This window comes from Eretmochelys imbricata, chromosome 3, assembly GCF_965152235.1.
Source record: "Eretmochelys imbricata isolate rEreImb1 chromosome 3, rEreImb1.hap1, whole genome shotgun sequence".
NCBI classification, from domain to species: Eukaryota; Metazoa; Chordata; order Testudines; family Cheloniidae; genus Eretmochelys; species Eretmochelys imbricata.
In genome coordinates, this window is record NC_135574.1 from 95,809,101 (window position 1) to 95,836,246 (window position 27,146).

Sequence of the window (27,146 nt, forward strand, 5' to 3'; positions counted from 1 at the left end):
GAGTGACACCCGCATGGTGCAAGCACCTGTGGGGAGCGGACGGCGGAGAGGCCGCTCGGCCGGTGCCAGGTGAGCAGCATTAGTGTAGCGCGCCGCCCCCGGCCGCGTCTGGCCGCTAGGGGGCGTGGGGCTGCGGCTTCCGGACTCCAGGGCGGGCGGTCGGGCGGGGAAGCGGTAACCAGGGGCCACTTGCGGCGGTTACCGCAGCCGCGCTGCGCCTTTTCCTCTGGATGCCGGGCGGTGCGGGTGGGTGCCAGGCAGCGGCTCCTCCTCAACCTCGACCCGGCCTTACCGTCCCCTGGACAATGGAGGCGCAGCAGGCACAAGGTTAGTCCCTGGGAGGGCGGCGGAGTCCGCGGGAGGCTGGAGCTTTGGGGGTTGTTCTTGGGAGTCGCTTTGTATTTTGCTCTCTTCGCTTTTCCCTTCTGGTGCAGCAGGTCCAGGCTCCAGAGGGGGGAAATTTCATTCCCTTGGCCCCAGGGACGTGCAGCTCCGCCTTGGGGGCTCTTTTTGAGCAAGCGATGCTCCTTAAACTACAGAGATGATGCAGCCTCTCTGTCCCCACCCCTGCAAACAGACCCCCTTCCTGCAAGTAAATCAACTTTGGGTGAGCACCTGAGGGCTAGGAGAGGTTATTTCTGGTGTGTTTGTTCCCCCCTTTTCTTGGGGGAGAGGGCCCTCGTCGTGCCCCCCCCCCTTAACCCAATGCTACAGGTTAGATGAAGAAATAGATTTGGGTTAGTTTAAAACCGAATTGGAGAGAGTTAGGAAACCAGGGAAATGAGACTCTCCTAAAGCATTGGCTCTGCTCCCTCTCTTCACAGTGTTAAAGACCTTTCTGTACAAGAAATGTTTTTTTGTTTTTTCTTTCTTTCTGGCTATAATTTGCTGGGGTCTGCATTAACCTATACTGTACTAAATATATCAGAACATGCTATTTACCTTGCTCTGCAGCTTCCAGACCATTGTGTGGCTTCCTTTATTCCTTCCCCCAATCCATTTCACAAATCATTTGTACTTCAGTCTGTCTTTTATTAATCTGTTCACTGGAACTTTAAAGGTAAATAAAAGCCTATTGGTTACAATACAAAGCACACCCCCATTTTCTGTGTTTGGGGGGTGGTGAATGAAGCCCATTTTGTTGAATAACTAAAGACTTTATTTACCTCTTAGAGATTAAACAGTTCTCAAAGTAAATTGTGGGCTTTTGTGTCACTAATGACATGCTTGTCTGCCTTGTTTAAAAGCAGGGGGGGGGGGCGGGTATTGTATTCTCTCTCAAAGGTTTTGTAGGGATTGCTGTGTAACAGGATCCAAAATGTAGAGGGTGTCCTGATAGCTCCTTGAAAAAAATCTCCCTCCCCATCTTCATGTGTCCTGATTCCAGATCTGTTTCTTCTGGGATCACCATTTTACAGTCTTGCCACTCTAATTTCTGCTTTTCCTCTCACTTCTTCTATGCATCACCCATAGCTACAGTAAATGTAGTACAGCAACATATTAACAGAGACCTTTTTTAAAAAGCAAAGCACTATGTTTATTTAAAACATTATATATAAAAAGAATACTCAGTTTAAACTGGTTTCAGAGTAACAGCCGTGTTAGTCTGTATTCGCAAAAAGAAAAGGAGTACTTGTGGCACCTTAGAGACTAACCAATTTATTTAAACTAGAGCCTTCTGGTTCAGAGTTCACTTCTTTTTGAGCTTTCTTCACATAGAGGAATTATAATCCTGGTCTTGTGACACTGCCAATGCGTGTGAGAGTTGCACACAATAGGCCAGATCATGCGACCAGTTTTTAAACCGATCTCAATTGAGGTCAGTGGGGAGTTCTGTTTAAAAACTGATTGCATAATATGTCCCAAGATATTTTTGTTAGGTTTTTCTTTACACAGTTTTAGTTAATGTTAGTTACAATACTACCAGTAAGATTATTATTTATTTTTTAATTATCTCAGGGTCCAGTTATAGAAAGTATAATTTACACTGGATGAAATTCACCACTGTGCAGAAAGCCAGTTTATTTTGAAGGCTTATGCAGGATTTAAAAGGTGCCTGGGGTCAGCATAAGGCCTTCTTCACATGGATGCATTTCACTAATCTTTCTAACTCCCATTGGCTTTTTTGGGAGTTGTGGAATCTCAGCATGTGGCGGGACAGGGCTCTTAAAACACAAGGGGGAGTATTATCGTTCCACTGAGGGTGGCATGTTTAGAAAACACAATTTAATGGGGATGGACAGAGAAATGGAAGGGTGAAATTTACTGAAGTAAATATAGGCCGCATTCATACTTACCAGAATTGTGTTAAACAGGTGCCCCAAAGGAAGGCAAAATGTTGGTTGTGAACAGGATTGTATGTATTTTCTTGGAGTAACACAATGGGGAATTTGGCCTTTGTTTAGTTTTTAAAGAAAAAGGTAAAATGTCATTGTCGTTAGACGTTCAGTGCCTGCTGAGGAGCAGGGATTCTCAAGTAAAAGCATGTTCTGTAGGCTGCTATTACAGAAGCTGATTGACAAAATTAATGGATTTATATAGCTCAGCTCCTGGACTTTTCTAATGCTCTACATTGAGGCTGCAGTGTAATGTGGTTTATTTTGGATCCCTGTTTCCTAAATTTATCTTTTCAAATGCCATGTTAGGTGATCCTGTTCTTCGAAGAGTTTGATATGACAACATTGCTTATTCTTTTTCTGCTTTGTAGGATTTGTGTAAACTGTCATGTTCCAATTTGTCACTTACAAATATTTTCTCTGTAATTAATAAGACTATGTTAATGGGACAGTTCAAAAAGTCAGTGCAATAATATGTATTGCTAAAGTATATTTCACTTAGCAGCTCTTCATAGCATTCCCCCTGCTGCCATTGCTGACCCAGAAGAGACTGTCCTTGTCAAACTGGTCTTTTACTATGCCTTAGTAGTGTGTGTTGGGTACAGAGATTAAATTAAGCCACTTCACGTTGCTTAGTTTTGTTCTGTTCATGATTCGTTTTTAGCCCTGAGGTTGTCTGGGTCTTAGTGCACAGATACATTTTATATTCTGGTTATAAAAAAGGTACTGCAGTTAATCAGAAAACAAACAGGTGTGGGATGCCCCAAGGTTTCACCCATTTCTTTTTAGGTTACGTTTTCCCACTGTTTTCTCATTTGTATCTTGTGTCTCATTATCCCTCAGGACAGTGTTCACGGTGTAGAGGGAAAAAAAAATCTTCCAGTGATGTTAACATGCAAATAGATCCCATGCTAAAGCTTTTATATCTGTAAATCTTTTATTCTGAGACCTCTGTCTGACCTAACTTTTAACCCTTATTACTGCAGTTATAGACTTCAGTCTGATCAGCAGCATAGCGTACTGAACCTCCATGCTTTTAGCACAGTGGGATTCAATTAAAGACACTTAAATACTGAAAACTGAATATTTTTTGTCCATATTATCTTCTGCAGTTTTTCAGAACATTGCTACTACTTTGTTACCTGCTATAGCTGTTTACTTTGAAAAATCCATTGAGTTCAAAGTATCTGATTAATCAGATCAACATGCACTGCTGGGGGGGACTGCATTCCCACTGAAAGGAAGGTAAATGCTAAAAATTTGCAAGCACTCACAAATGCCCCATTATTTAACAACTTTCAGGAAATTAAATGACTTTTTGCCTGTTTCAAAAATGTCTTTCTACACAATCTAGTTCTTTGTGCCGTTTTATGTTGCCACAGTGTGGGGTGACATAAATCAGTAAAATGTGCAATAAGTCAAGAAATACATACATGCCCCCCTGATACACACATGTATATTAATATAAAATGTAGCAGAGAAAAGGGAGTTGGCCACCATCTTCAGTCTATCTGAAAATCAGCATGTGCTATTATTTGTAGACTATCTGAATTAAATCAGACTTTTGATGGGCTCTGTGAATTTTCATGAAACTTCAAAAAGCCCTTTTATTAATTATTTGCATTGTGGTAGTTCCTGATGGCCTCAGCTAAACTCAGGACTCCATTTCGTTAGGCACTGTATGAACACATACATCAGTAAGAGACCGTCTGTGCCCCAAAGACCTTACAAACTAAATCCCTAATCCCATGTTTATCTTTAAGCACTAGGGAAGTACCATTGACTTAACTTTAAGCACATGAGTAATCTCATTTAAGCGCACAAAAGCATTTGCAGGGCCAAGACAAGATAATGGGAGGGAGGGATGGGAGAAATTATTATTAAAATACATAATTAGATCCTTACTTTCAATTTAAGCAATATTAATTAATAAGAGCCCATCTAAATTAGAAAGGGATACAGGTTTATTCAGATAATAAACATCATGAAATACAAACCGTTCTTCTCCCAATCTTTGAGCCTCTGTCTGCTTTAATCTTTCATCACTGGCAGTCTGAATAAGCATAGGGCTGATGCTGGGAACCTCCCATTCAGTAACGGCAATGCTAAGTGCTGAAAATACCGTAGAATGCTTAATACCTATTTTCCAAATAGTCTGGCTTCAGAAATAAGCATATTTTCAGAGATCGAGGCGTCTGAGGAGAGGGACTTGTGTCTGGAGGGTCAGGCCTGCTTAGCCATCTACAGTTCCCATCATACAACACCAATCTTATTGTTTTGTTCCGACCCAGTTCACCTTCCCATCCTAAATCTCCTGAAATTACATTGTCCCATGAATCCCTTCTGTCCCTTTCCCTAAACTGAGCAGCCTACTTTGCCTTCTGTCCTACCTTCTGACATGGCTTGTGCATAGCCTTCTACCTCTACAGTCCTCTTTTGATTTCTTCTCTAATGGGACTTTGTTTCTAGTTCAGCTGTCTGCAATTTGATGCCTTCTGGCATTGCATATGCCCCAGAATCTTTTGCACAGGCTGCTGTTGCACTTCCATGTAACCACCTTGGCAACTGATGCAAAAGATTTTGGGGTACATAGAGATACTAGACAGGAAACAAGAAAGCTCCTTCATAACAAGCTGGATAAGAGCAAGGAAAAATGGCACTAACTACAGTGAGGTGCTACCAACACTTTAAAGAGGGTTTTCCTTTAATATTTGCCAACTCAGCTGGTGGTACGTGTGACATCCCCTGGGCAGAAGACTCCTCTACCCCAGTTGTTCTCTGTGTTCTCCTCACAACACACACATATCAATTCCATTCTCTCCCCACCCACATCCCATCAATCCAGTATTCTTTTCCCACCCTCAAATGCATTGGTCCTTCCACCCTACCTCTCTAGGCCCATCATGCTTCTTGTCCACCCTAACATCTCATGGAGGTTCTAGGTGGCTCCCCTGACCTGGCATCTCTCTTCCTTACAGCAGTGGTGGAGGTGTCCTGTAGCCTCTGGTAGGCAAGGCAGCCATCTCTCAGCTCCCGCCTGTGGGGTGGGTATGCAATGAAGAGTGGGTCCCATTTGGTGGTGGTTTTGAATGTCTATTCAAAAATGTTCTCTTTAGTTCCTGAGGTGGATGGGATTCCTGGTCAGTGGAGTGGCAGGTTGGCTTGCCTCCTTCTTCCTCCACCTCACATCTGGAGTGACTGACAGGAAAAAAGTGGGAGGACTAACTACATTGTGTCCACTGCTGTACTCCTAGCAGTGATGGTGGGCTTTTGAAGGGAGTGCCTCTTGCAGCAGCTGTTGCGGCTTCAACACTAGTAGGTACACCCTGGCTATGGCTATGAGGGGACTAAGCCAGCTGCTGTTCCTGTTTCCTAAAGGGGGCTGGAAACTTTAACAAGCAGAGTTGGCCTTAGCGTTTTTAAGTCGCCTGCAAAAGTTTTTTGCTGCCCCAAATGTAATCTACCTTGTGGACCATGACCACCCTATTAGGAACAGGGCCTGCCTGAGGAGCATGAGAGGGCTGGTGAAATCCATCTTTGAGAGACACCCCAACCTTTACGGATGTGTGTTATATAAAGTGTGTGTCGTGCGTGAGAGAGAGAGGATAGTGTAGGGTATCTAGCTTCCCCACCCAGCCTCCTGATGCAGAAGGGCAGCCACCAGTTACTTGTTCCTTTTAACCTGAGTGAGTGGCATACATTCCTGAGGCTACTTTCATAAGGAAGAAGGCTAGGTATACAGGGGTTTTTGTCTGGTTTTAATGAATGCTGAGATTTCTCTTCATGGGGCTCAGAAGTCAGCTCTGTTAACCTTGGGCATGCATGATCTACTGTGAGCTCTCTCCAGCTTCTCATTGCCTAGGCTGGGAAGAAAGCAGGAGAGGGGGAACTGCAAAAGGTCCTCCAGGTGGTTGGAGAATTAGCATATTTTCCCCTAAAACTGGATGTCTTGGCTGCTGTGTTAATAACATCACATGAAGATGGGGTGAGGTGAAATCGGTGGGGCTGTGATTTATAAGAATTGAATTTTAAAATATTTATCAAGGTGGCCTAGAGCCTGAGATAGCTGTTCTTTTATCTTTTAACCTTTTTGTACAACTCAAAAGAAAAAATAGAACTAGAACAAAATACCAGTGATTATCCTTGGATTTTAAGCAAATAAACGTCAATAAACCAAATGCAGTACTTTTCTTGCAAGCTTTTGAACCTGTGCAGCTTTTCAGCATGGCTAAGGTACTTGTCATAGAAGTAAGTCCAATTTTCTGAGGCTGAAGAAATTTGAGTGGGATAATGCTAATCCTGGGCAATGAGAATATAATCTGGTTGGATACCAGATATAAACAGACTTCCCCCATCTTAAATAGATTGCCAGTTATACAAGACTTTGCAACTTTGCCAATTTTATAAACAAAGATGATGATGGAGAGAAACAGAATGTGCTCATAAATGCTGGCTGTAATTGTTCTCTGCTATTTTATTATTACTTTACATTGGAAATACTTTTCATAAGAGCTCTTTCTGGGGGGGCAGTGCAAATATGGGTGCTCAATGTAGTTTAGTAGGGTATCAAGAAAGGTTTCTATTAATGTGCCTCCCAAATCAATAAAGTATAGAAATGTTAGCACTTGGTGTTCTGAGGAATTTTGTTTCAGGCCACCTCCTGCTTAAAGGTTGATTACAACAGAGCAGGCTTGGTACTAGAATGCAAAGCAGTAGAAATATGTGGCTATGTTGTAGATGGTAGTATTTAGGAATTTGGATGCTTGTTGTTTAGCAGCATTCTTGAAGGTAGAGTATTCTAGGAATCTTGGTTTAGAAAGAGCATATTCAATTTTCTATTTCAAAAAGTGCCTGAATGGAAAATTAGATCTTTCTGATTTAACAGATATACTCTATGCAGTAATATAGTAAAGGGACTTGATCTGGGTAAGCTAGTTTTATTTGACTTTATTTAAATGTCATAGTGAAAAAACCCAGTACAGTATACATGTAACAGATTAAATTAAAAGTAAATATTTCTTTTGTTGTTACACTGTGCCTCTCTAAAAGTGGGCTCTTTGTTCAAAGAACTTTTTAATGTATCTGGCACTGGAATGGGAGCCAAAAGGCCTGGGTTTTAATAGTAGATCAGTTACTGACCTTAGATATGACTGCAGGCAAGTCATTTTGTCTATATGTGCCTTAATTTTCCTATCTATAAAATAAGGATAATGATACTTAATCATCTTCATAAAGCCATTTGAGTTCTATGGGTGAAAAGCAGAACATAGTGATGAAGTATTATTATTGCAATTACATTTTTATATCCAAGATACAGTTACATGTCACTGGAGATGTGACCAAGGTGTGACAGTCTCTGTCTCAGATCCAAAATCTTTCTCATTTTCTCCTTGCCTTTCTTGTATGTTAGAAGAACATTAGTACCCTCCCCCCCACACACACACCAAGCTTCTATACTGATCAAAAGTAAATATTGAGCCCCACTGCTTCCAAACTCCCATACCAGCAAGTTCAGCATGTAGGCAAGGTACGAGAGAGCATGGTTTTAAGTGTGATCATCATGATAAGCTCTTAGGATCAGATTTGCCTGCACCCCTGCTTGTCACCTTTGCATATACACATAGTGCTCCTAGAAATCAATTTTTGAAGGTTACTTTCGTATACTTTTGTTTTTTTTATATAAAATGTGGTTGCTCCAGTAAAAGGGAGCGATGTCTATCATGTATTCTTTTTTATTTGTAATATGACAGAATTAAGGAACCCCAGTCATGGACGAGGACCCCACTGTGCTAGGCACTGTACAAACATAAAACAAAAAGATGGCCCTTGCAGCAAAGAGCTTACACAGATTTTACCTAGATTGTATGTTCTTTAGTTAGTTAAGAAAAACCTCAGATTTCTTTCACTGTACAAAAAAGGCAAACTTTAGTGAAGGAGTGCCTACTCTCTTTCACATCTCTGAGGACCAGGAGTAGCATTATTAACTTTAGCCAGGGCACTGGGTTCAAGAAGTGGAGGTAACACTGCCATGGATCAAGCTGACTGTTCTGAAGGAAAGAAGACTGATATGAAAAATAACTTGAGCTTATTTACTTTTAATAAGCTTGTCTTACTACCACCCCTGACATGTTTTGTTATGCCAATATTTTTGTTGTCCACCAAATAATCATCAGTGTTCATACAGGTAAACACTGCCCATACATATTGTATTGGCTGTCTACTAGAAAGCGATCTCCAGTTGAATCACCATGAAATTGGTCAAAAGTAAGATTTTGAATTTGGGTTTCGGTAGTCACTTATGAGTGGTGGGTGAAGTGACTTACCCCTCTGTTTCTACCACAGATGCTTCCACGTTCATTCTGTCAGGAAAAGCTAGTGACATTTCCATCTTTGGATCCTCAATGGAATTGTCCTGTAAGTTGTAAGAGGACTAGAAGTCACCTCAGGCTAGAGTGACCTCTGTTTCAGCATGACTGCTTCGCCCTTAATGACTGCTCACACCTTCAACAGGTATCTCCATGCTTTGATATACTCCTGTATAACTTCCTTGGAATAATTGTTGTAATCTTTTACTGGATGAATTTGGTAATAATTGGCCATGCTGTCGTTGAGGCAAATACTGTAAGTACTTGTTTCATTCCTCATTCGTGTTTCACACATTCTATTCACCTTTCTTAACTCCTTCTCACTGACCTAAACCAAGACACTCTGCAAAAGGCCTGTCAGTTGTAGCCATCCCCAGGAGCTCTGCACTATTTAATTGGCATTTATAGGCTATTTTCTGGTAGTTTCAAAACTCTTTGTGCGTGTTCTTTCTGTACATGGTGGATAAGTGCAAAAATTTCATTAAAGGGTGATCAGGGTAATTTGGGAATTTTCAACAAATTGTATAAATATCTGTCTTAGAGGCCTCTGAGACGAATATTATCTGTATATTTTGTGTTCAGAGGGGCAATCATGGCAGGCTCTCAGTGCTTTGAGCAGAAAACATAGTGTATGTCTACACTTCAATGCAAGGTGTGATTGCAGCTCGGGTAGACCTACCCATGCTAGCTTTGTTCACACGAGCATGACTAAAAATATCAGTGCAGGTGTAGTGGCATGAGCTTCAGCGCGGGCTGTACAGGCATGCCGGGAACCAAGAGTGTCTATTGGCATTGCTGAAGCCTGTGCTACTACAACTACACTGTTATTTTTAGAAAAAAGAAAAGGAGTACTTGTGGCACCTTAGAGACTAACCAATTTATTTGAGCATGAGCTCTCGTGAGCTACAGCTCACTTCATCAGAAGTGAGCTGTAGCTCACGAGAGCTCATGCTCAAATAAATTGGTTAGTCTCTAAGGTGCCACAAGTACTCCTTTTCTTTTTGCGAATACAGACTAACACGGCTGTTACTCTGAAACCTGTTATTTTTAGGTATGTTTATCTGCGTTGAAAACATACCTTGGATTGCACTATAGGCAGATGGTAGAAGTTATGGTAGCAGGGAAGAATCAAAGGCATAACCAGGAGGACTGGTATGCCATGTAATGAAACTACCAAATTGTTGCTTTGTGCTGTGCATGATGGATGTTAGTATTTGTGATTGAGGGCACATAGAAAAAGTGAAACATTTGGCATAGTGGAGTAAATGCAGATGATGAAGGAAGGGAACTTAAGCAGAGAAAAAGAAAGGTGATAGTGAAGGACTTGTTTCTTAGAAATATACACTTGCTAGCGTGAGAGGTGATCTTAACTATCAATATAGTGCAACTTTTCTACATAGTTTACATTTTCTCTTTTTACTGAATTTCAAAACAATTTGCAGGGTTAAATAACACCATTGCAGAGTTAGGTAATAAATTGTATCAGCTGGGAACTGAAATTAAGAGGTTATAGACAAAGGAGAAAAATCACATTTTTTTTACCTGAGTTTTGAAATGACTTAAGAGCATAAGAATGGCCATATGGGGTCAGAGCAATGGTCCATCTAGCCCAGTATCCTGTCTTCTGACAGCGGCCAATACCAGGTGCTTCAGAGGGAATAAACAGAACCGGTGGTCATAGTGATCCATCCTGTCGTCGACTCCCAGCTTCTGGCTAACAGAGGCTAGTGACACTCAGAGCATAGGGTTGCATCCCTAACCATTCTGGCTAATAGCCATTGATGAACCTATCCTCCATTAACCTATCTAGTTCTTTTTTTTTTTAATCCCTGTTATAGTTTTGACCTTCACAACATCCCCTGACAATGAGTGAGTTCTACAGGTTAACTGCATGTTGTGTGGAGAAGTACTTCCTTTTGTTTCTTTTAACCCTGCTGCCTATTAATTTCATTGGGTGACCCCTGCCCCCCCGTCCTTGTGTTATCTGAAGGAGTATATAACATTTTCTTATTCACTTTCTCTGCACCAGATTTTATAGACCTCTATTGTATCCCCTCTTAGTCATCTCTTTTCCAAGTTGAAAAGTGCCAGTATTTTTAATCTCTCATACCGAAACTGTTCCATATCCCTAATCACCTTTGTTGTACTTCTCTGTACCTTTATCAATTCTAATGTATTTTTTTTGAGATGGGGCAACCAGATCTGCATGCAGTATTCAAAATGTGGGTGTACCAGGGATTTATATAGTGGCATTATATTTTCTGTCGTCTTATCTATCTCTTTCCTGATGGTTCCTAACATTCTGATAGCTTTTTTGACTGACTGCTGCTACACACTGAGCAAATGTTTTCAGAGAAATATCCACAATTACTCCAAGATCTTTCTTGAGCGGTAACAGCTAATTCAGACCCCATCATTTTGTTTGAAGAGTTGGGATTATGTTTTCCCATGTGCATTACTTTGAATTTTATCAACATTGAATTTCATCTGGCATTTTGTTGCCCAGTCACCAGTTTTTTTTTGAGATCCCTTTGTAGCTCTTTGCAGTCTGCTTTGGACTTAACTATCTTGTGTAGTTTAGTATCACTTGAAAATGTTACCACTTCACTGTTTACCCCTTTTTCCAGATCATTTATAAATATGTTGAATAGGAGTTGTCAAAAAAAAAAGCTGATTTGCAGAGAGCAAATCAATCTTGTAGCAAAATGACACCTATTTTCTCATCTCCCATCATTCAGCCAGGACTCTGTTTTTTCTCTGTTACTGGCTATAGAAAAGAAAATGCCCCTTCCATTTGTGACACATTTTTTCTTTCCATGACCCTTTAGGAAGTTGTGAAGAATGATTAATAAATAGCAAAATGAATGGTACAATACTGTTATTACTTTCACTATTGATATAATGGAAAGAAACCTCTGCTGGCTTTGAACTGTTACATTTCACAATTGTATTATCATACCTACAACTTAAAAATCAAAGCCATCTTTGTTCCCTCAGGCAGCCAAGAGTATTATACTGTGCAGAGAGAGCTAGACGTGATTGCATAAGATGTTAACGGCCATACATGACTAATATGTACACTGGATATTTCAGAAAATGATTTTGGTTGGAGGGTTACATCTTGTGTTGAAGTCTGGTAATTGTTTTTCATTGGTAATATGTGCTCTTTACAGCAGCTGGAATTGTGCTACTTTTACCCACTGAACTGCCGCTTGATTTATCTGTGGTAAGACGGGAAAACTCTTTCAGAGTGCATATCACATCTTAGCATAGAGGTCATGTCATGGAGTATGTTCTGTCATTGGTTGTTGCACAAGCTACCTTCTATTAGGGATAGAATAACAGCCCTCTGGCATCTGCAGCAATTCCTTCTACAGGAAAACAATATTAGGAAAGTATTTTAATGTATTTTTAGCTTCTTTTAATGTGACTTTGTAGCTGAAAACGAAGACCAGCGCTTACATACTGTGACCAGCAAGTTGGCCAGGGACTACAAACAAGTGTTCCACAAACCGTAATTTGAGAATCGCTAAACAATGATATTTCTAAGGCTATTTCCAAATTAGGGCTAGATTGTGCTGCTTAGGAACAGCCTAGATAAGGGGTTGTAAAGAGTACTAGGAGGCATGTTCTGCCTTGAGAAGATAGAATGCCTCCTGGAGCATTGAGCGCACAGAGGCTATGCTCCCAATACTAGCCCCTATGCAACTAGCCAGTGCAAGGAAGAAATTAAAGCACTGGTCCCACCCAACCCCCACCAGTCCCTGCCTTCCTCAGAAGGCTGAAGCTCTAATTCTGCTTGGTCCTTGCAAGGAGTGAAGAAAAGGCTTCTTGTATATTTTCTCCTACGTGCACCCATGTACAAGCCAGGAGGAACCTGGCTTTTGATTTTTCATCCCCTACACTTGCCTCCACCTCTGCCTTCTTTCTTCCTTCAGTTCTGTAAGCAGGTCTAGCCAAGCCACAAAACAGCATTGGCTTCAAGCTTGGAGGAGGTGAGGAAAAATAAGGCAGTACTATCCACAGGAGAACGGACAAGTTCTAGGATGTTCTTCAGAATCAAGCATCCTAGGTCCATATGGTTAGGACCATGCACAGAAGGGAAGTCAGTCTGTGTGTGTGTCTGTGTCTCTCACAGAAATTGTGTGGTCCACATGGACTAGAATGAGCAATGACTCTCTTCCTGCTTGGATCCTCCTGGTGTAATTTAAGGAATGAAAAAATAAGAGCAGTGGTAATTGCTGCAATTTGAACTGGATTTTATGACCACTTTTTAATTTTTATTACAAGCATTTCAGATGTCCCTTTCCTGGCATTGTGTGTTGATGATGAGAAAAAGAATATGAATGACACTAATGCAGTATTACAATCTGGACAGCTCCAGTGTTCTTAATTACAGTTCCTGAAATCTGAATGCTTAATTAGTCTTTTCCCCCTGCTTAGTTTCCTAACAGAAAAAGAAATATAAATGTTTGCCTTTTAGACATTAGGTGTGGTGTAGTGTCTATCTTTCATTAAAGTGCTCAGGGAAACAGAAGATGTAGCTAATCAATATTTGATGCTGTTGTCTCTGGTTTTTATCTTTAAAATGTAACTGAGTTTGAATAATTTGAAGGTAAAACTTGACTGGAAACGTATTTTGGCTGATAATTCCAGCATGTATACTTGCGATTATAACATTTAACCTGACCATTCCCATTCGGATGAGTAGAGGGGTTTCCAAGACCATCTACAGGGAAAAGAGGCAGCAAATACCCAATTACATCATTCCAGCAGTCATAGCAGGATACTATTAAAAACAATTGTATACAATTGTCAGTTTCTTAGAGGCAGCAGAAATTCTGCATAAAAACTGATACTTCTCCTAGGTGACAGAATTGAATTCCAAGAGTAAGAGTGTAACATGAATAAACGAATAAAGCCTTGTCTACACTAGAAAGAGTTTACTGAAACAGCTATACTGGCACTTCCTCCTAGTGGAGATGCAGTTTGTAGTGGAAAAAATTCTTTTGGACTTTTGCCAGTTGAGCCAGTTCCCTGGGTGAAGTAGGCTACATTGGTGGTAGAACTGCATCCAGACTGGGGCATTTGCTGGCACAGCTATGTCTGGGAGGGAGTGATTTTTTTTTTCCAAATGCCTAGCCATGGCTCGGCCAGCAACACTTTTTAGGTGTAGACCAGGCGAAGTTTCAAACTTAAACTAGAGGCTAAGGGATTTTAAAACAACTGTTTGTGGTGGACTGGATCATGTCTGACCCTGCGCCACAGAATTCCCAGAGGGCCATAGAGGCTGATCCCATGACTCTATTCAGTGCAAGGCTGATTGCCATGGAAGCCAAAAGATAACAAATGTAAAAAGAACGAGGAGTCCTTATGGCACCTTAGAGACTAACAGATTTATTTGGGCATAAGCTTTTGTGGGCTAAAACCCACTTCATCAGATGTATGGAGTGGAAAATACAGTAGAGGTATAAATACACAACATATGAAAAGATGGGAGTTGCCTTACCAAGTGGGGGGGAGGGGTCAGTGCTAATGAGCCAATTCAATTAAGGTGGAAGTGGGCTATTCTCAACTGTTGCCAAGAAGGGAGGAAAAATCACTTTTGTAGTGCTAATGAGTTCAGTGTAATCAAGGTGGCCCATTTCAAACAGTTGACAAGAAGGTGTGAGTATCAGCAGGAGGGGAATTAGTTTTTTGTAGTGACCCATCCACTCCCAGTCTTTATTCAGGCCTAATTTGATGGTGTCCAATTTGCAAATTAGTTCCAGTTCTTCAGTTTCTCGCTGGAGTCTGTTTTTGAAATTTTTTTTTTTGTTGAAGAATTGCCACTTTTAAGTCTGTTTTTGAGTGTCCAGGGAGATTGACGTGTTCTAGTACTGGTTTTTGAATGTTCTAATTCTTGATGTCAAATTTGTGTCCATTTATTCTTTTGCGTAGAGACTGTCCGGTTTGGCCAATGTACATGGCAGAGGGGCATTGCTGGCACATGATGGCATATATCACATTGGTAGATGTGCAGGAAGTCACAAGCAATGTAAAAAGGGAAGTCACAAGCATAAGTTGCATAAATGATTGAGTTCTCACTCCATTTCCTGCTGTATAATTAAATGTGGGATTATAAAAATCCCACATAAAAGTTTCATTAATTTAAAGTTCAGATTAAGTGCTATTCACACCACAGGCCAAGTCCTTGTGTCCAGCTGAGAGAGGTTGGTACAAGATCGGAGAAGGGAAACAAAGGTAGATCAGAGTTATCTGTCCACTGCCCCAGTCCTGACGCTGATGGTTTCCTACAGACTGTTTCAGTGGCTGAGGATTGCCAGAATACCAGGCACATGCTTCTCCTGGTTTGCCTCTCAACGTGCCCCCTAGAGCAGGAAGTTGAGTGGGTGTAAGACCAGGCTAGAATGAATGCAGAGCTCTGGAAAGCAGGGGCAGTGACTCCAGTGGAACTCCCAGTAGCAGACTGCAGCCAGCAGAGCCCCGAAAAGCCGGGCTTACCCCTGCAGGGTATGTATAGTCCAGAGTTGCCTGTGCCTTTTGCTCATTAGGGCAGCTGAAAAAGGGACTGGGGAGTGGCATCCATTTCTCTCTCTCTTCCAAGCTATGGTTACATAGACTGACGCTTACCTTACCATCCAAGTCAAAATCACGTACACTATAACAGAATCATTCTTGCTGACCATCACCTAAAAAGCCTTTAATTCTCACACATTCTTAACTTGACGTGGAAGGATTTCATTTCCCTGAAAAGGCTGACTCTGAGCACTACAATAAAATACACATTTTTAAAATTCAAAATTTAGACTTTTTTTCTTATCTACCTTTTAACCCTCTAGACTTTCTCCACAGCTGTTAGGCTGTTTGGTAAGTCCTTCTTAGTTTGCCGTATTGTCTAGACAGAATATAAATTATGCTCTATCACATCACTCTGGTGTAGCCTGCTGTACGTGTTGCATGCAACCACCACAAGCAACTGTATGAATTTAAAAAGCCAGTAGCCTCACTACACATGCACAAAAGCTGATTTGTAAACTTTAACCTTATTGTTTGTTGTTCTACCCAAAGAATTAGGCTATGATACAGATGGTACATACACATTCACTGGATGAAATCCTACTCTAGTGAAGTCAACGGGAGTTTTGCAATTGACTTCAGTGTGGCCAGGATTTTACCCACAGAATTCACTTTAAATAAATAAAAAAAAAAGCAGCAGCCAGCTCACTTGAACTGTATTGTACCTGTAATAGTGCTGCTGAAGTAAACAGAACTACTCGCATGTCCTGATCTGAAGCCTGTAGTAGTAAAATAGTCTCTCAATTCACTTCTTTGGGATTTAGTTCAAGCCCACTGGGTGTGTTTCTTTTAAAAAAAAAAAAAAAAAAAAATCAAGCACATGCATAGATCTTTGCAGAATTTGGGCCAAAATTGTATAAATATTTGATTTTTTAAGAGTAAATACTCTATGTGCCAGGATTAAGTTTGAAGAGATTTTGTTGTTTTGCAGAGTTATCTACTGTTGACATCTCAGTGCATTAACAAGAAAGGGGGAGGGGGGGAAATCCACCCACCACAACTAATATGTCACTAACTACAGTATAATGGCATGACTTGCACAGCTGTAGTAAAATGTAACATAACATGATTATTGTGAAGATTTAAGGGTGAATGAATTCCAATACTGGCAGTAGTCAGCAAGTTATGCATGCTGTTTTTAATATTCAGTGACCAGAGATTATGATAGGAGATCTCGTAAATTAACAAATAAACAGTACAGAAAATGAATAAAGTAAAGTATGCAAGTAAATATTTTGTTGGACTACAGGAGAATTTTTCTATGGATTTCCTGCTTTTAACTCTACAGGTATTATTGTCTGTAGTGCATTATTACCAGGTCACTGTACGTGACATGGCTTGATATGGAGTACTCTACAAAATGAAATTTAAAAGAATGTCTCACTGCACACTGATTTAAAAAAAAATACAGCCAGTAACTTCCAGATACCTGGATGAAGGTTGTACAGCCTACGACAGGACCAGTGAAGCATCATACTTTTTGGATCATTAAAACTCCAGAATACATAATCTTGTTGTTTTAGTTAAATAAAACCATTTAAATGTCTGTCTGGTGGTGGTTTCCTCCTAATACAGCATGGCAAGAAAATCCTCCAAATATTAATGATTAACCTGTTGAATTGGAGATAGTTCACCTCCCAATGACTTCATAAATATCTGCTTCAATTACCTTTGGTAAATGAAATAATCAAACAATTATTCATTTTCTGATATAGCTGTAAACCTAATCTGAAAAGTTTTTTTCAAAATCACTTTAAAAATGTATAGTGTGTACCTTCTAAAAATGAAACCTACATCTGAGTTGTGCATAATATGTATTAAGGTTATAACAACCAACAAGAATGCACTTTTGTGTAGAAATCCATGATTAAATTGAGTCTTCCTGACTAGTAATTTTAAATCAAATCCACCCTGCAATTAACCCTCCAGAATTGACTCTAATCAGAGACTAAGGCAGAGAACGACTTGCTAGCCACTCTCTCAGCTACCTTTACACCAGACTTTGCAATAACCAACACCAACAAAACCATGTCTTCCCAAGAGTCAAAACTTACTCACATACAGGCAAAATAACTTGGAAGACTGTCTGTAACAGCACCATTTGGGTGATGCCTGCCCATGCACTATTATCTACTGCATAGAACAAAATGAAAAGGAGTACTTGTGGCACCTTAGAGACTAACCAATTTATTTAATCTCTAAGGTGCCACAAGTACTCCTTTTCTTTTTGTGAATACAGACTAACACGGCTGTTACGCTGAAACCAGTCATTATGCATAGAACACCGGACACTCACTTCATGATTTAGCAGATTCTATGCTTTTTCCAGGCCATTTTCAGACTTCAGGCTAGGAAGTGGGTAATTATCCTCTAGCTGTAGAGTTGGACTGACTTTCAGAATTTGAAATCAGTCAAATGTACAGGTGCCAGAATCCTAATATGGTCAATTGTTTAACGTCTTTAATTTTGTGCACATGCGGTTAAAACTGGTTCCATTTTGCTGCATGTAAAACCAATCAGTAATTTGGTAATGAGGTAAAATACATATCTGTTTGTTCATTTCATCTGAAAAACTAATTTAGGAATTCTGAAATGTCTCATATTTGTAAACTTTGTGCCTGGGATATATTGGAAAACGGGGCCTGAAATGAATTTAAGGCATAAATATCACAATCTATTTAAAAGGCATAATTTCAATTCACAGTCTCTCATTCTTTCATTAAACTCTAGGGGAAATGCAGCTTATTGACTCATGCTAAAATTTCATCTGGTCTTTTAATTTATTTAGGGTTGTATTCTACCACTTTATCTCATACTGAGTAGTTGCATACTCTGCGTATAGCTCTACTGAAATCAAGGGAGGTATTCCTAGAGTAAGATATTAGTGGATGTGAGAAAGGGGCAGAGTAAGATGCTGTTGAACTCCTAATGGTTTATCTTGTAAATAAGTGTAGCTTTTATAAAAATTATCACACACAAATTGCATAGACAGCCCATTGTGGAAAACAATCCTGGTTTCCTCAAGGGATATTTTAATAGCCAAATAATATTTAAGTAAACAAAAATTGACAGTCAATCAAAAACTAGGCAAAATGTGTTTTGCCCTAGCAAATAAAAGGCCATGTATTCCAATAGCAAAGGCCCTGTGCTTGGAAAGATTAGTCCCAGAAAACAAAAAACAGTATCATCCCAGTTGAATCATAGAATATCAGGGTTGGAAGGGACCTCAGGAGGTCATCTAGTCCAACCCCCTGCTCAAAGCAGGACCAATCCCCAACTAAATCATCCCAGCCAGGGCTTTGTCAAGCCTGACCTTAAAAATATCTAAGGAAGGAGATTCCACCACCTCACTAGGTAACGCATTCCAGTGTTTCACCACCCTCCTAGTGAAAAAGTTTTTCCTAATATCCAACCTAAACCTCCCCCACTGCAACTTGAAAACATTACTCCTTGTTCTGTCATCAGCTACCATTGAGAACAGTCTAGATCCATCCTCTTTGGAACCCCCTTTCAGGTAATTGAAAGCAGCTATCAAATCCCCCCTCATTCTTCTCTTCCACAGACTAAACAATTCCAGTTCCCTCAGCCTCTCCTCATAAGTCATGTGTTCCAGTCCCCTAATCATTTTTGCTGGATGTTTTCCAATTTTTCCACATCCTTCTTGTAGTGTGGGGCCCAAAACTGGACACAGTACTCCAGATGAGGCCTCACCAATGTTGAATAGAGGGGAACGATCATGTCCCTCGATCTGCTGGCAATGCCCCTATGTATACATCCCAAAATGCCATTGGCCTTCTTGGCAACAAGGGCACACTGTTGACTCATATCCAGCTTCTCATCCACTGTAATCCCTAGGTCCTTTTCTGCAGAACTGCTGCCGAGCCATTTGGTCCCTAGTCTGTAGCGGTGCATGGGGTTCTTCCATCCTAAGTGCAGGACCCTGCACTTGTCCTTCTTGAATCTCATCAGATTTCTTTTGGCCCAGTCCTCCAATTTGTCTAGGTCCCTCTGTATCCTATCCCTACCCTCCAGCGTATCTACCTCTCCTCCCAGTTTAGTGTCATCTGCAAACTTGCTGAGGGTGCAATCCACACCATCCTCCAGATCATTTATGAAGATATTGAACAAAACTGGCCCGAGGACCGACCCTTGGGGCACTCCACTTGATATCGGCTGCCAACTAGACATGGAGCCATTGATCACTACCAGTTGAGCCCGACAATCTAGCCAACTTTCTATCCACCTTATAGTCCATTCATCCAGCCCATACTTCTTTAACTTGCTGGCAAGAATACTGTGGGAGACAGTGTCAAAAGCTTTGCTAAAGTCAAGGAACAACACGTCTTCCGCTTTCCCCTCATCCACAGAGCCAGTTACCTCGTCATAGAAGGCAATTAGATTAGTCAGGCATGACTTGCCCTTGGTGAATCCATGCTGACTGTTCCTGATCACTTTCCTCTCCTCTAAGTACTTCAGTGCTTCTCCTCTAAGTTGGCTTTAATTGTTGTGATGAGGTGTAACACAAGAAGTGGTTTCTCTGGTAATTGGGCTTAAAGTACAAGGGCTGAATAATTTTTTTTAATTTTATTATTATTATTTATTAAAGGCTGAGGCCTAAATTCCACAGGGGAAAAAGATGTACCTTTGCACACCTTTGTTTACCTGCTCCATTACAGCAGGTGCATGTAAGAACTAAGTATTTGTGCTCGCATATGTGTAAATGTCTGTGTACGTATTTAATTTTGCAATTGGGGTACATGGTTTCAGTAAAGAAATGCACTCTTTGAAGTGCAAAAATGCACAACCATTTTCTGTGCATAGACCTCAGGTCTTCCACATAAAAGTCCTGGATCTTAGCTGCCTAGATCTGGTGATTTGGGCACATTGGAGCTTTCAGTGAAATAACCTCACCCTAGCTTAATTTACAGTACTGTAACATGGTGACAAATTCTAGGGCCCTTTCACTGAAAACATGTGGGATGGGGGGAAGGAAGTGAGGCAGGAGAAGATCTGATGAGGAACTTGCATGCAGGGGGAGAACTGGGACTGGCAGGTCAAAGACTGGAGCAAGGAGCTGAGTGTGAGTTTGGAACTGAGAGCCTATGAGAATGGAGAATATGGGAGGGTTATGGTGGGGGATTGAGTGGAGGCCATGGTGGCAGAGAGAGACAAATTGGATGAGGATCACAGGTAGCCTAATTCTGGCATTTCATAACTTTGAGTGCTGAACTTTGCCATCTTAATCTTTTTACATAAGTGTGTGTGTGTGTGTGTAACAAATAGATATACAATGTTCGTTCATGTTTGGTTGATATGATTTATAGCTACCAATCTGCTCATTCGCTTCCATTCAACTATCTTTGTTGTTGGGGCATTTCCTGTTATGCTACTAAATTCTGTGACGTCATCCCTCTAGAGCATGAGCTATGTAAATCTCATCCAACATTAAATGCTATTTCAAATAGGAAGCTAGTTGGTTCTCTCTTCATCCTTCTCTTACCTTCTTTTCTCGCTTCCCTCTGGATGCTGTATCTTAGATCAGGGGCCAGATCAGACTCTGGCTGCCCCAGAGTTCATTTTATTCTGCTCAAACTGTGCTGAATTCTGCTTAGCCATAGCTCTGTCTTTGTGGCAGCTGAGTGATGCACATTGTAAAGTATCTTTTGTCTAGGCTATAGCTGACCCAGAGATTTGATTTTTGGTCAGAAGTTACATTGGATACATGCGGCTGTGGATTGGAAGGATACTGGGTTTATCCAGGCTTCCAAGTCTAAAGTAGAAATTTACGGTAGTGGTTGTTTTGACATACTGGTTGATGATGGAGTATTTGAAAGACAAAGCCGAGACCCTTAAACAGTCTTTTTATTTTTTTTTTCTGCTGGAGTCTAACTTATTCTTTCTTTTTCTAAAGCACATACTGGAGCTATGAAAAAGCTGTTAGTAAGACTGTTTAAAATCTCAGAATAAACTGGAAACAATAATTGGCTCTTCTGGCTAATAAAAATAATTTGGAAATTATTTTCTTGCAGTTTGTGTGAAATATATTTTTTTGTTTTGTCAGGGCTTTAAAAATCCATATACCTAGCTTTTCCAAGCAAGCTGGCATGATGTTGTTTCTAAATGATCAATTTCTGCACAATTTAAGCTTTTATTTTTATTAAAAAGTTTCTGACCCTTATGGTTGCAAAGGTAAGCTTCCAACATGAATCAACACAGTGGTCTGTACCTGAGGGTGCCACCAGACAGGTCAGTGCTTCTCTTGCAATTCATTGCTTTGCCAAGCAGCACCAGAGTGAAGTTGTCAAAACTATGGTCCGGTTTACTTTTGCTATTCAGAACCCTGTGAACTGCAGTGTGAAATTGATAAGAAGCAGTTTTGTTAAACTTTGCTATACAACACACAAATGCCAGGCCCCCTAGGCAATGCACAGGGAAGGAGAGGCTGGGGAAGGAGGAGTCTGGTAAAGTTCCACGTTCTCTTTGCAACCCATAGGAAGCATCCACCAGTTATTTAAGCCACCAAATTCCTTGTGACAGTCACTGGATGCCGTTTTTGTAAAACTCTTTCCTGTTGGTGCTTATCGAATAAGACATGATGCCGCTGATCTTCAGCGCACCTGAGCATAAGAGACAAATCATGGCCCTGATCCTGGAAGCAGTTAAGCATGCACTTAAACACCATGAGTACTGTCATTGGTTTCATAGAATCATAGAATATCAGGGTTGGAAGGGACCTCAGGAGGTCATCTAGTCCAACCCCCTGCTCAAAGCAGGACCAATCCCCAATTTTTGCCCCCGATCCCTAAATGGCTTCAAGGATTGAACTCACAACCCTGGATTTAGCAGGCCAATGCTCAAACCACTGAGCTATACCTCCCCCCAATGGGACTACAGGTAGTAAGATTAAGCATGTGCATCAGTGTTTGTATGATCAGGGCTTAAGTGTGACAGCACAGTGAATTAAGCTATCAAGAATAATCAGAAGTATACTCTGCTCCAAGCTTCTGGACTATTCCACTCCCCATACCTGTTGCTTGTACTTCAGACTTACCAGCATTCTGAAACCTCCATATCGCATCATCTTAGGGCTTATCTTCACTGTTAAAAAAGCAGTGATGTTTACCTCAGAGTAAATAACCCATGTGAGCTCTCCTGAGGTAATGACACAGTGAAGACAAGGCACTTTAGTTTCACCATCAGGTAAATCTCAGATGGGGATCCAGAATCATAGAAATGTAGGGCTAGAAGGGACAGTTACTTCCAGTGCAATTCATATAACACTCCCGTTGTTCCCCATTTTGTAGTTGTATATTTGATATTTTTCCTTTCCTAAGTATAGAACTTTGTATTTGTCTTTATTGAATTTTATTTTGTTAATTTCAGACCAATTAGTAAAGATGGTTTTGAATTCTAATCTTGTCCTCCAAAATGTTTGCAACCCCTCCCAGCTTGGTGTCATCTGCAAATTTATAAGCATACTCTCCTCTCCATTATCTGTGATTGATTAATGAAAATTATTCATCCCCTGTGGGAATCCACTAGATATGTCTTCTCATTGTGACCGCAAACCATTGATAACTACTCTTTCAGTATGGTCTTTGAACAGGTTGTACACCCACCTATATAGTAATCTCATCTAGACCACATTTTCCTAGTTTGTTTTGAGACTGTCATGTGGGACTGTGTTAAAAACCTTACATCTTGATTTTTAGTATCACATTTACTGCTTTCTCCCCCCCCCACCATCCCTAGTAACTTTTGGCCAGTATAGGACTGCGCATGATAAGTTTACCTCATGGTAAAACTAAAATGCTTTGTCTTTACTATATTTTTATCTTGGAATAGCTCATGTGCATAAGTCAGCTGAGGTAAAAACCACACCTTTTTAAACAGTGAAGTCAAACCCAGAGGTACACTTTCCATAGTAGTAGTACTCAGTGTGACGTTGCATCCCATAATGCTTCATGGAAATATGCTTATGAATGTAAATATGACAAAACTGGAATATGTTTTCTTCTACATATGCCATGTAACATATCTCTGCAAAGGTTATGATCTACTGAATATATTCATCCTATTTGTATGCATGTATCATTTTTGTATTGTTTGATTTTAAGTAGCCTTAGTAAGGCATTTGGGCAGCTTCTTTAGAAAGGAATTTGCAAATTAAGTGCCCAATCAAGAAACACTTAATGGACAATGGATCTTGTAAGGCTCCAGTCCATATAAGAAGTCTACCTGAGGATGTTCAAGGTAGCTAGTGAACAATGGCTTCTACTTGTAAGTTCTGAGTCATGCATGGACATGTGTGTGACTTGCCCGTGTGACTCTAAAACTCCATCTTGTAGCTGGGATTCTACATGGGGAGAAGGGAGGGGTGTCCACTCACAAGAGAGTCTATTTAAACCCCTGCGAGACCCTTCCATTTTGTCTTCAGCTGGCTCAAGAGAGAGTCTCTCCAACCCCAAAGGATACCTGAAAGAAACTGGAATAAAAAACAGTAACCATGGGGGTGTGAGTGATTGCTGGACCCAGATTAGAAGGAGGCTAGTCTGTAAAAGAGGCTTTTTGGAACACCTCGGAGGGTGAGATTTTATCTGTATTCAGCTTCTTACTATATTAGGCATGGGCTTTCGTGTTTTATTTTATTTTGCTTGGTAATTCACTTTGTTCTGTCTGTTATTGCTTGGAACCACTTAAATCCTACTTTTGTCTTTAATAAAATCACTTTTTACTTATCAATTAACCCAGAGAATGTATTAATACCTTGGGGGGAGGGGGCGTCAAACAGCTGTGCATATCTCTCTGTCAGTGTTATAGAGAGTGAACAATTTGAGTTTACCCTGTATAAGCTTTATGCAGGGTAAAACAGATTTATTTGGGGTTTGGACCCCGTTGGGAGTTGGGCATCTGAGTGTTGGAGACAGGAACACTTCTTAAGCTGTTTTCCATTAAGCCAGCAGCTTGTGGACATTGTTCAGACCAGGGTCTGTGTTTGTAGCTGGCAAGCGTGTCTGGCACAACCCAAGCTGGCAGGGAAAGCAGGGGCAGTAGTAGTCCTAGCTCATCAGTTGGCAGCCCCAAGGGGGTTTCTGTGATCCAACCTGTCACACTCAGTTAATAGTGAGAGGCTCTGAAACATCTCGAACAAGACACACATGGAAAAATATAAAGTGTATATTGATCTACTGTATGACAGTGCTATACTGACCAGCAGTTACATTGTCATCCTTGTTGTGGACATCACACAGCAGTGATCGATGTTTATTTTTTAATTTGAAGAAAAAGCTAGGTTTTTTTCATGTTCTTTTCTTCTATACTGTATCATGCAGTAGTGTTGTATGCTGCATCCAGTGATAATTGATTTCTTGATCTTGTTGGTGCCTTCACGTCAATATTCTACAAAAAATACAATAAAATACTATTTTTCTCCATGTCCATCAAGGTTGGTGCAAGAAGTAATCCGCCTAGTTTCAGCAAGGGAGATCTAGGTTGGTGTAATGAGGTGTGTAAGCCTCACACTAGGACTGAAGGGGTTAAAGAACAATTTTGGGCCCAGCCACATCTGCAGCGCATGCTCCAGGTGGAAATGGAGCTTAAAAGGAAGCCAGACAGCTCAGAAAGGGGCTGACAAGGCAGAGAGAAGGACCTGTCCTGGGTGCTCCTATGAAAGGATGCTGGAGCAGCTCCTCTGGGAAAAGAGGAACCTACCTGGTAGGCCCAGACAGACTAAAAGATGCAGTCAGTACCTTTTTTTTTTTTTCCAGTTTTGCTACAGACTATAAAGCTTGGGCTATGGCATGGGAGGTAGTAAGTGTCCCAGAGATGGCAATCATAAGGCACTCGTGGGTGCCTGGCCTTTGGTAACCCTCATGGGGTCTGGGGCTGTAGCCCGGTGGAGTGGGAGGGCCTGGGCTCCTCTACCAATTCCCTGCTTCATTAAAAAAAAAATGACTCCCTAACCACTAGGTAATGCATCCATCAAGCTCCAGTCATCACAGTTGGATCTTAGGAAAAGCTTTATAACGATAAGGATAGTTAAGCACTGGAACAGTACTTAAGAAGTGGAATCCCCATCATTAGAGGTTTTTAAGAACATGTTAGACAAACACCAGTCATGGATGGCCTAGGTATACTTAACCCTGGCTCAGGCAGGGAGATGGACTAAATGACCTCTTGAGGTCCTTTCCAGCCCTGCATTTCTATGATTCTGTGATTATCTATCATTTGCAATAGGTTTATAAAAGCAAAAAAAAGAGGAATCCAAATGGGATGTATTAGAAAGACCTGGATAACTCTAGTGCATGTAACAAAAGTTAGCCTTTATTTAGGTTTCATACAGTTGGCCACCTTCTGCCCCCTCCCGATCACCACTCAGTGAAATGTATTGTAAGAGTTTTATTGACAGTTACTTTCTTATTTTCAAAGGTCTGCTGGAAACACAGCCATTGCACGAGACAGATGAAGAAACAGTCACTGATATTGATTTCACAAGCATTATTTCTGAAGAAGAGAAAGAAGAGTTAAAGATTGAGCTAGCCAAGGTAATGCTTTTGATCCCCTGGATATTAACTTCCAAATTCCAGAGGTATAAATAATATTAGCAGGATAAAGTGCAGATGTCACAAGTACATTATGTTTCCTTTAATTCTAGACTAGAGTAGTGCAAGATGATTCATTCTGTTGATTATTTTTGGAAAACTAATCATCTATTAGTAAAGATAAAGGCAGAGGTAAAATTAGTGGGTGTGCTATTTTAACAAATGAGCCATGTGTCATTAGTCTTAAATTTGCAGCACATATAATGAAAGACCCCTGAAAGAACCCATATTCTTTCAAGCCCATGGATTTGTGGCATGATGTTTTGTCAAGTGCCTCCTGAGAGCCCCCTCATGGCTTGGAATTGGCTCTGTGGCTCCCTGCCTCGGATTCCCCTCTTCCAGGCTCCCCGATACACCACAACTCATGCACAAAAGGCTTTCATAAGTCCAGTAACAATCACTCTTATTGAAGTATAGTGTGTTTTAAAACAAAGTTCCAAAACAAACATCAAAGGTCTTCCATCCTCCTACCCATTAAAGCTGGGCCCAACTCCTCCTCCCTGAGGTATTGGCTTGTTCTCTGTTCACAGGAGAAGACCTAAGGCCTGGCCTGGCTTGCCGCCTTTGCCACTCCCCAAATGGAAGAGACAACTTTCAGCTGGGTCTTTCTACCCAGCCACGACTCCCTTCCTGAGGGACCACTGCAAGAGAGTCTCTTTTCCTGCTGGTCCACTCTGGAGTGCCTCACTTTAGCTGTTCACAAGCTTCTGTTTTTCTAACCCTCAGAAACCCTGGTTTAGTCACATGACTGCCTGTCAAGTGACTTGACTCATTCATTCTTTCCACCTGGGGAGGCAAATCAGCTGTGTCACAGGTGGGCTGAGATCTCTCTCTCTAGAAGGGCCAGCCAGCCTATGACACACTTACTGAAAAGAACTGATTACATGGTTCTTAGAGAAAACGCCACTGATAGTGGTTGCAACATCATAACACAACTTCTTACAGTACTGCGAAGAGAATTTACAAAAAAATAAATCCCAGATGGCTGAAGGAAGTTGCGGGAGCTTGAACTGGATGAAATTACATGGCACTATTGATTTAGTTTTGGTGGGATTAGGAAGAGAGTCAACATCAGGCTTAAATCCAGTCCGAGTGCAGTCTTCCCCCATGGTGTCTGCTGTATGATACAGAAGAAATAGATGAGGTTCAGGGGCAGCCAGTTAGAAGCATGGAAAAACCTTCATATGGAGCCAGATTGAAAGAATTGGAATTGTTTACTTTAGAGAAGACAAATAAGAGGGATTGTGAGAAAAGTATTCACAGTA

The 27,146-nt window shown here is 40.9% G+C and overlaps 1 protein-coding gene across 1 annotated transcript in view; it reads left to right on the top strand.

Moving 5' to 3' along the window:
- Positions 1-230: 230 nt before the first annotated feature.
- The window catches only part of TPD52L1 (TPD52 like 1), an 84,999-nt gene continuing 58,083 nt past the window's right edge, over positions 231-27,146 (top strand). The window contains exons 1-2 of the mRNA XM_077811729.1: positions 231-327; positions 25,709-25,824. Coding sequence (XP_077667855.1) covers positions 231-327; positions 25,709-25,824 — 213 coding nt within the window. The remainder of the gene's footprint in view (positions 328-25,708; positions 25,825-27,146) is intronic.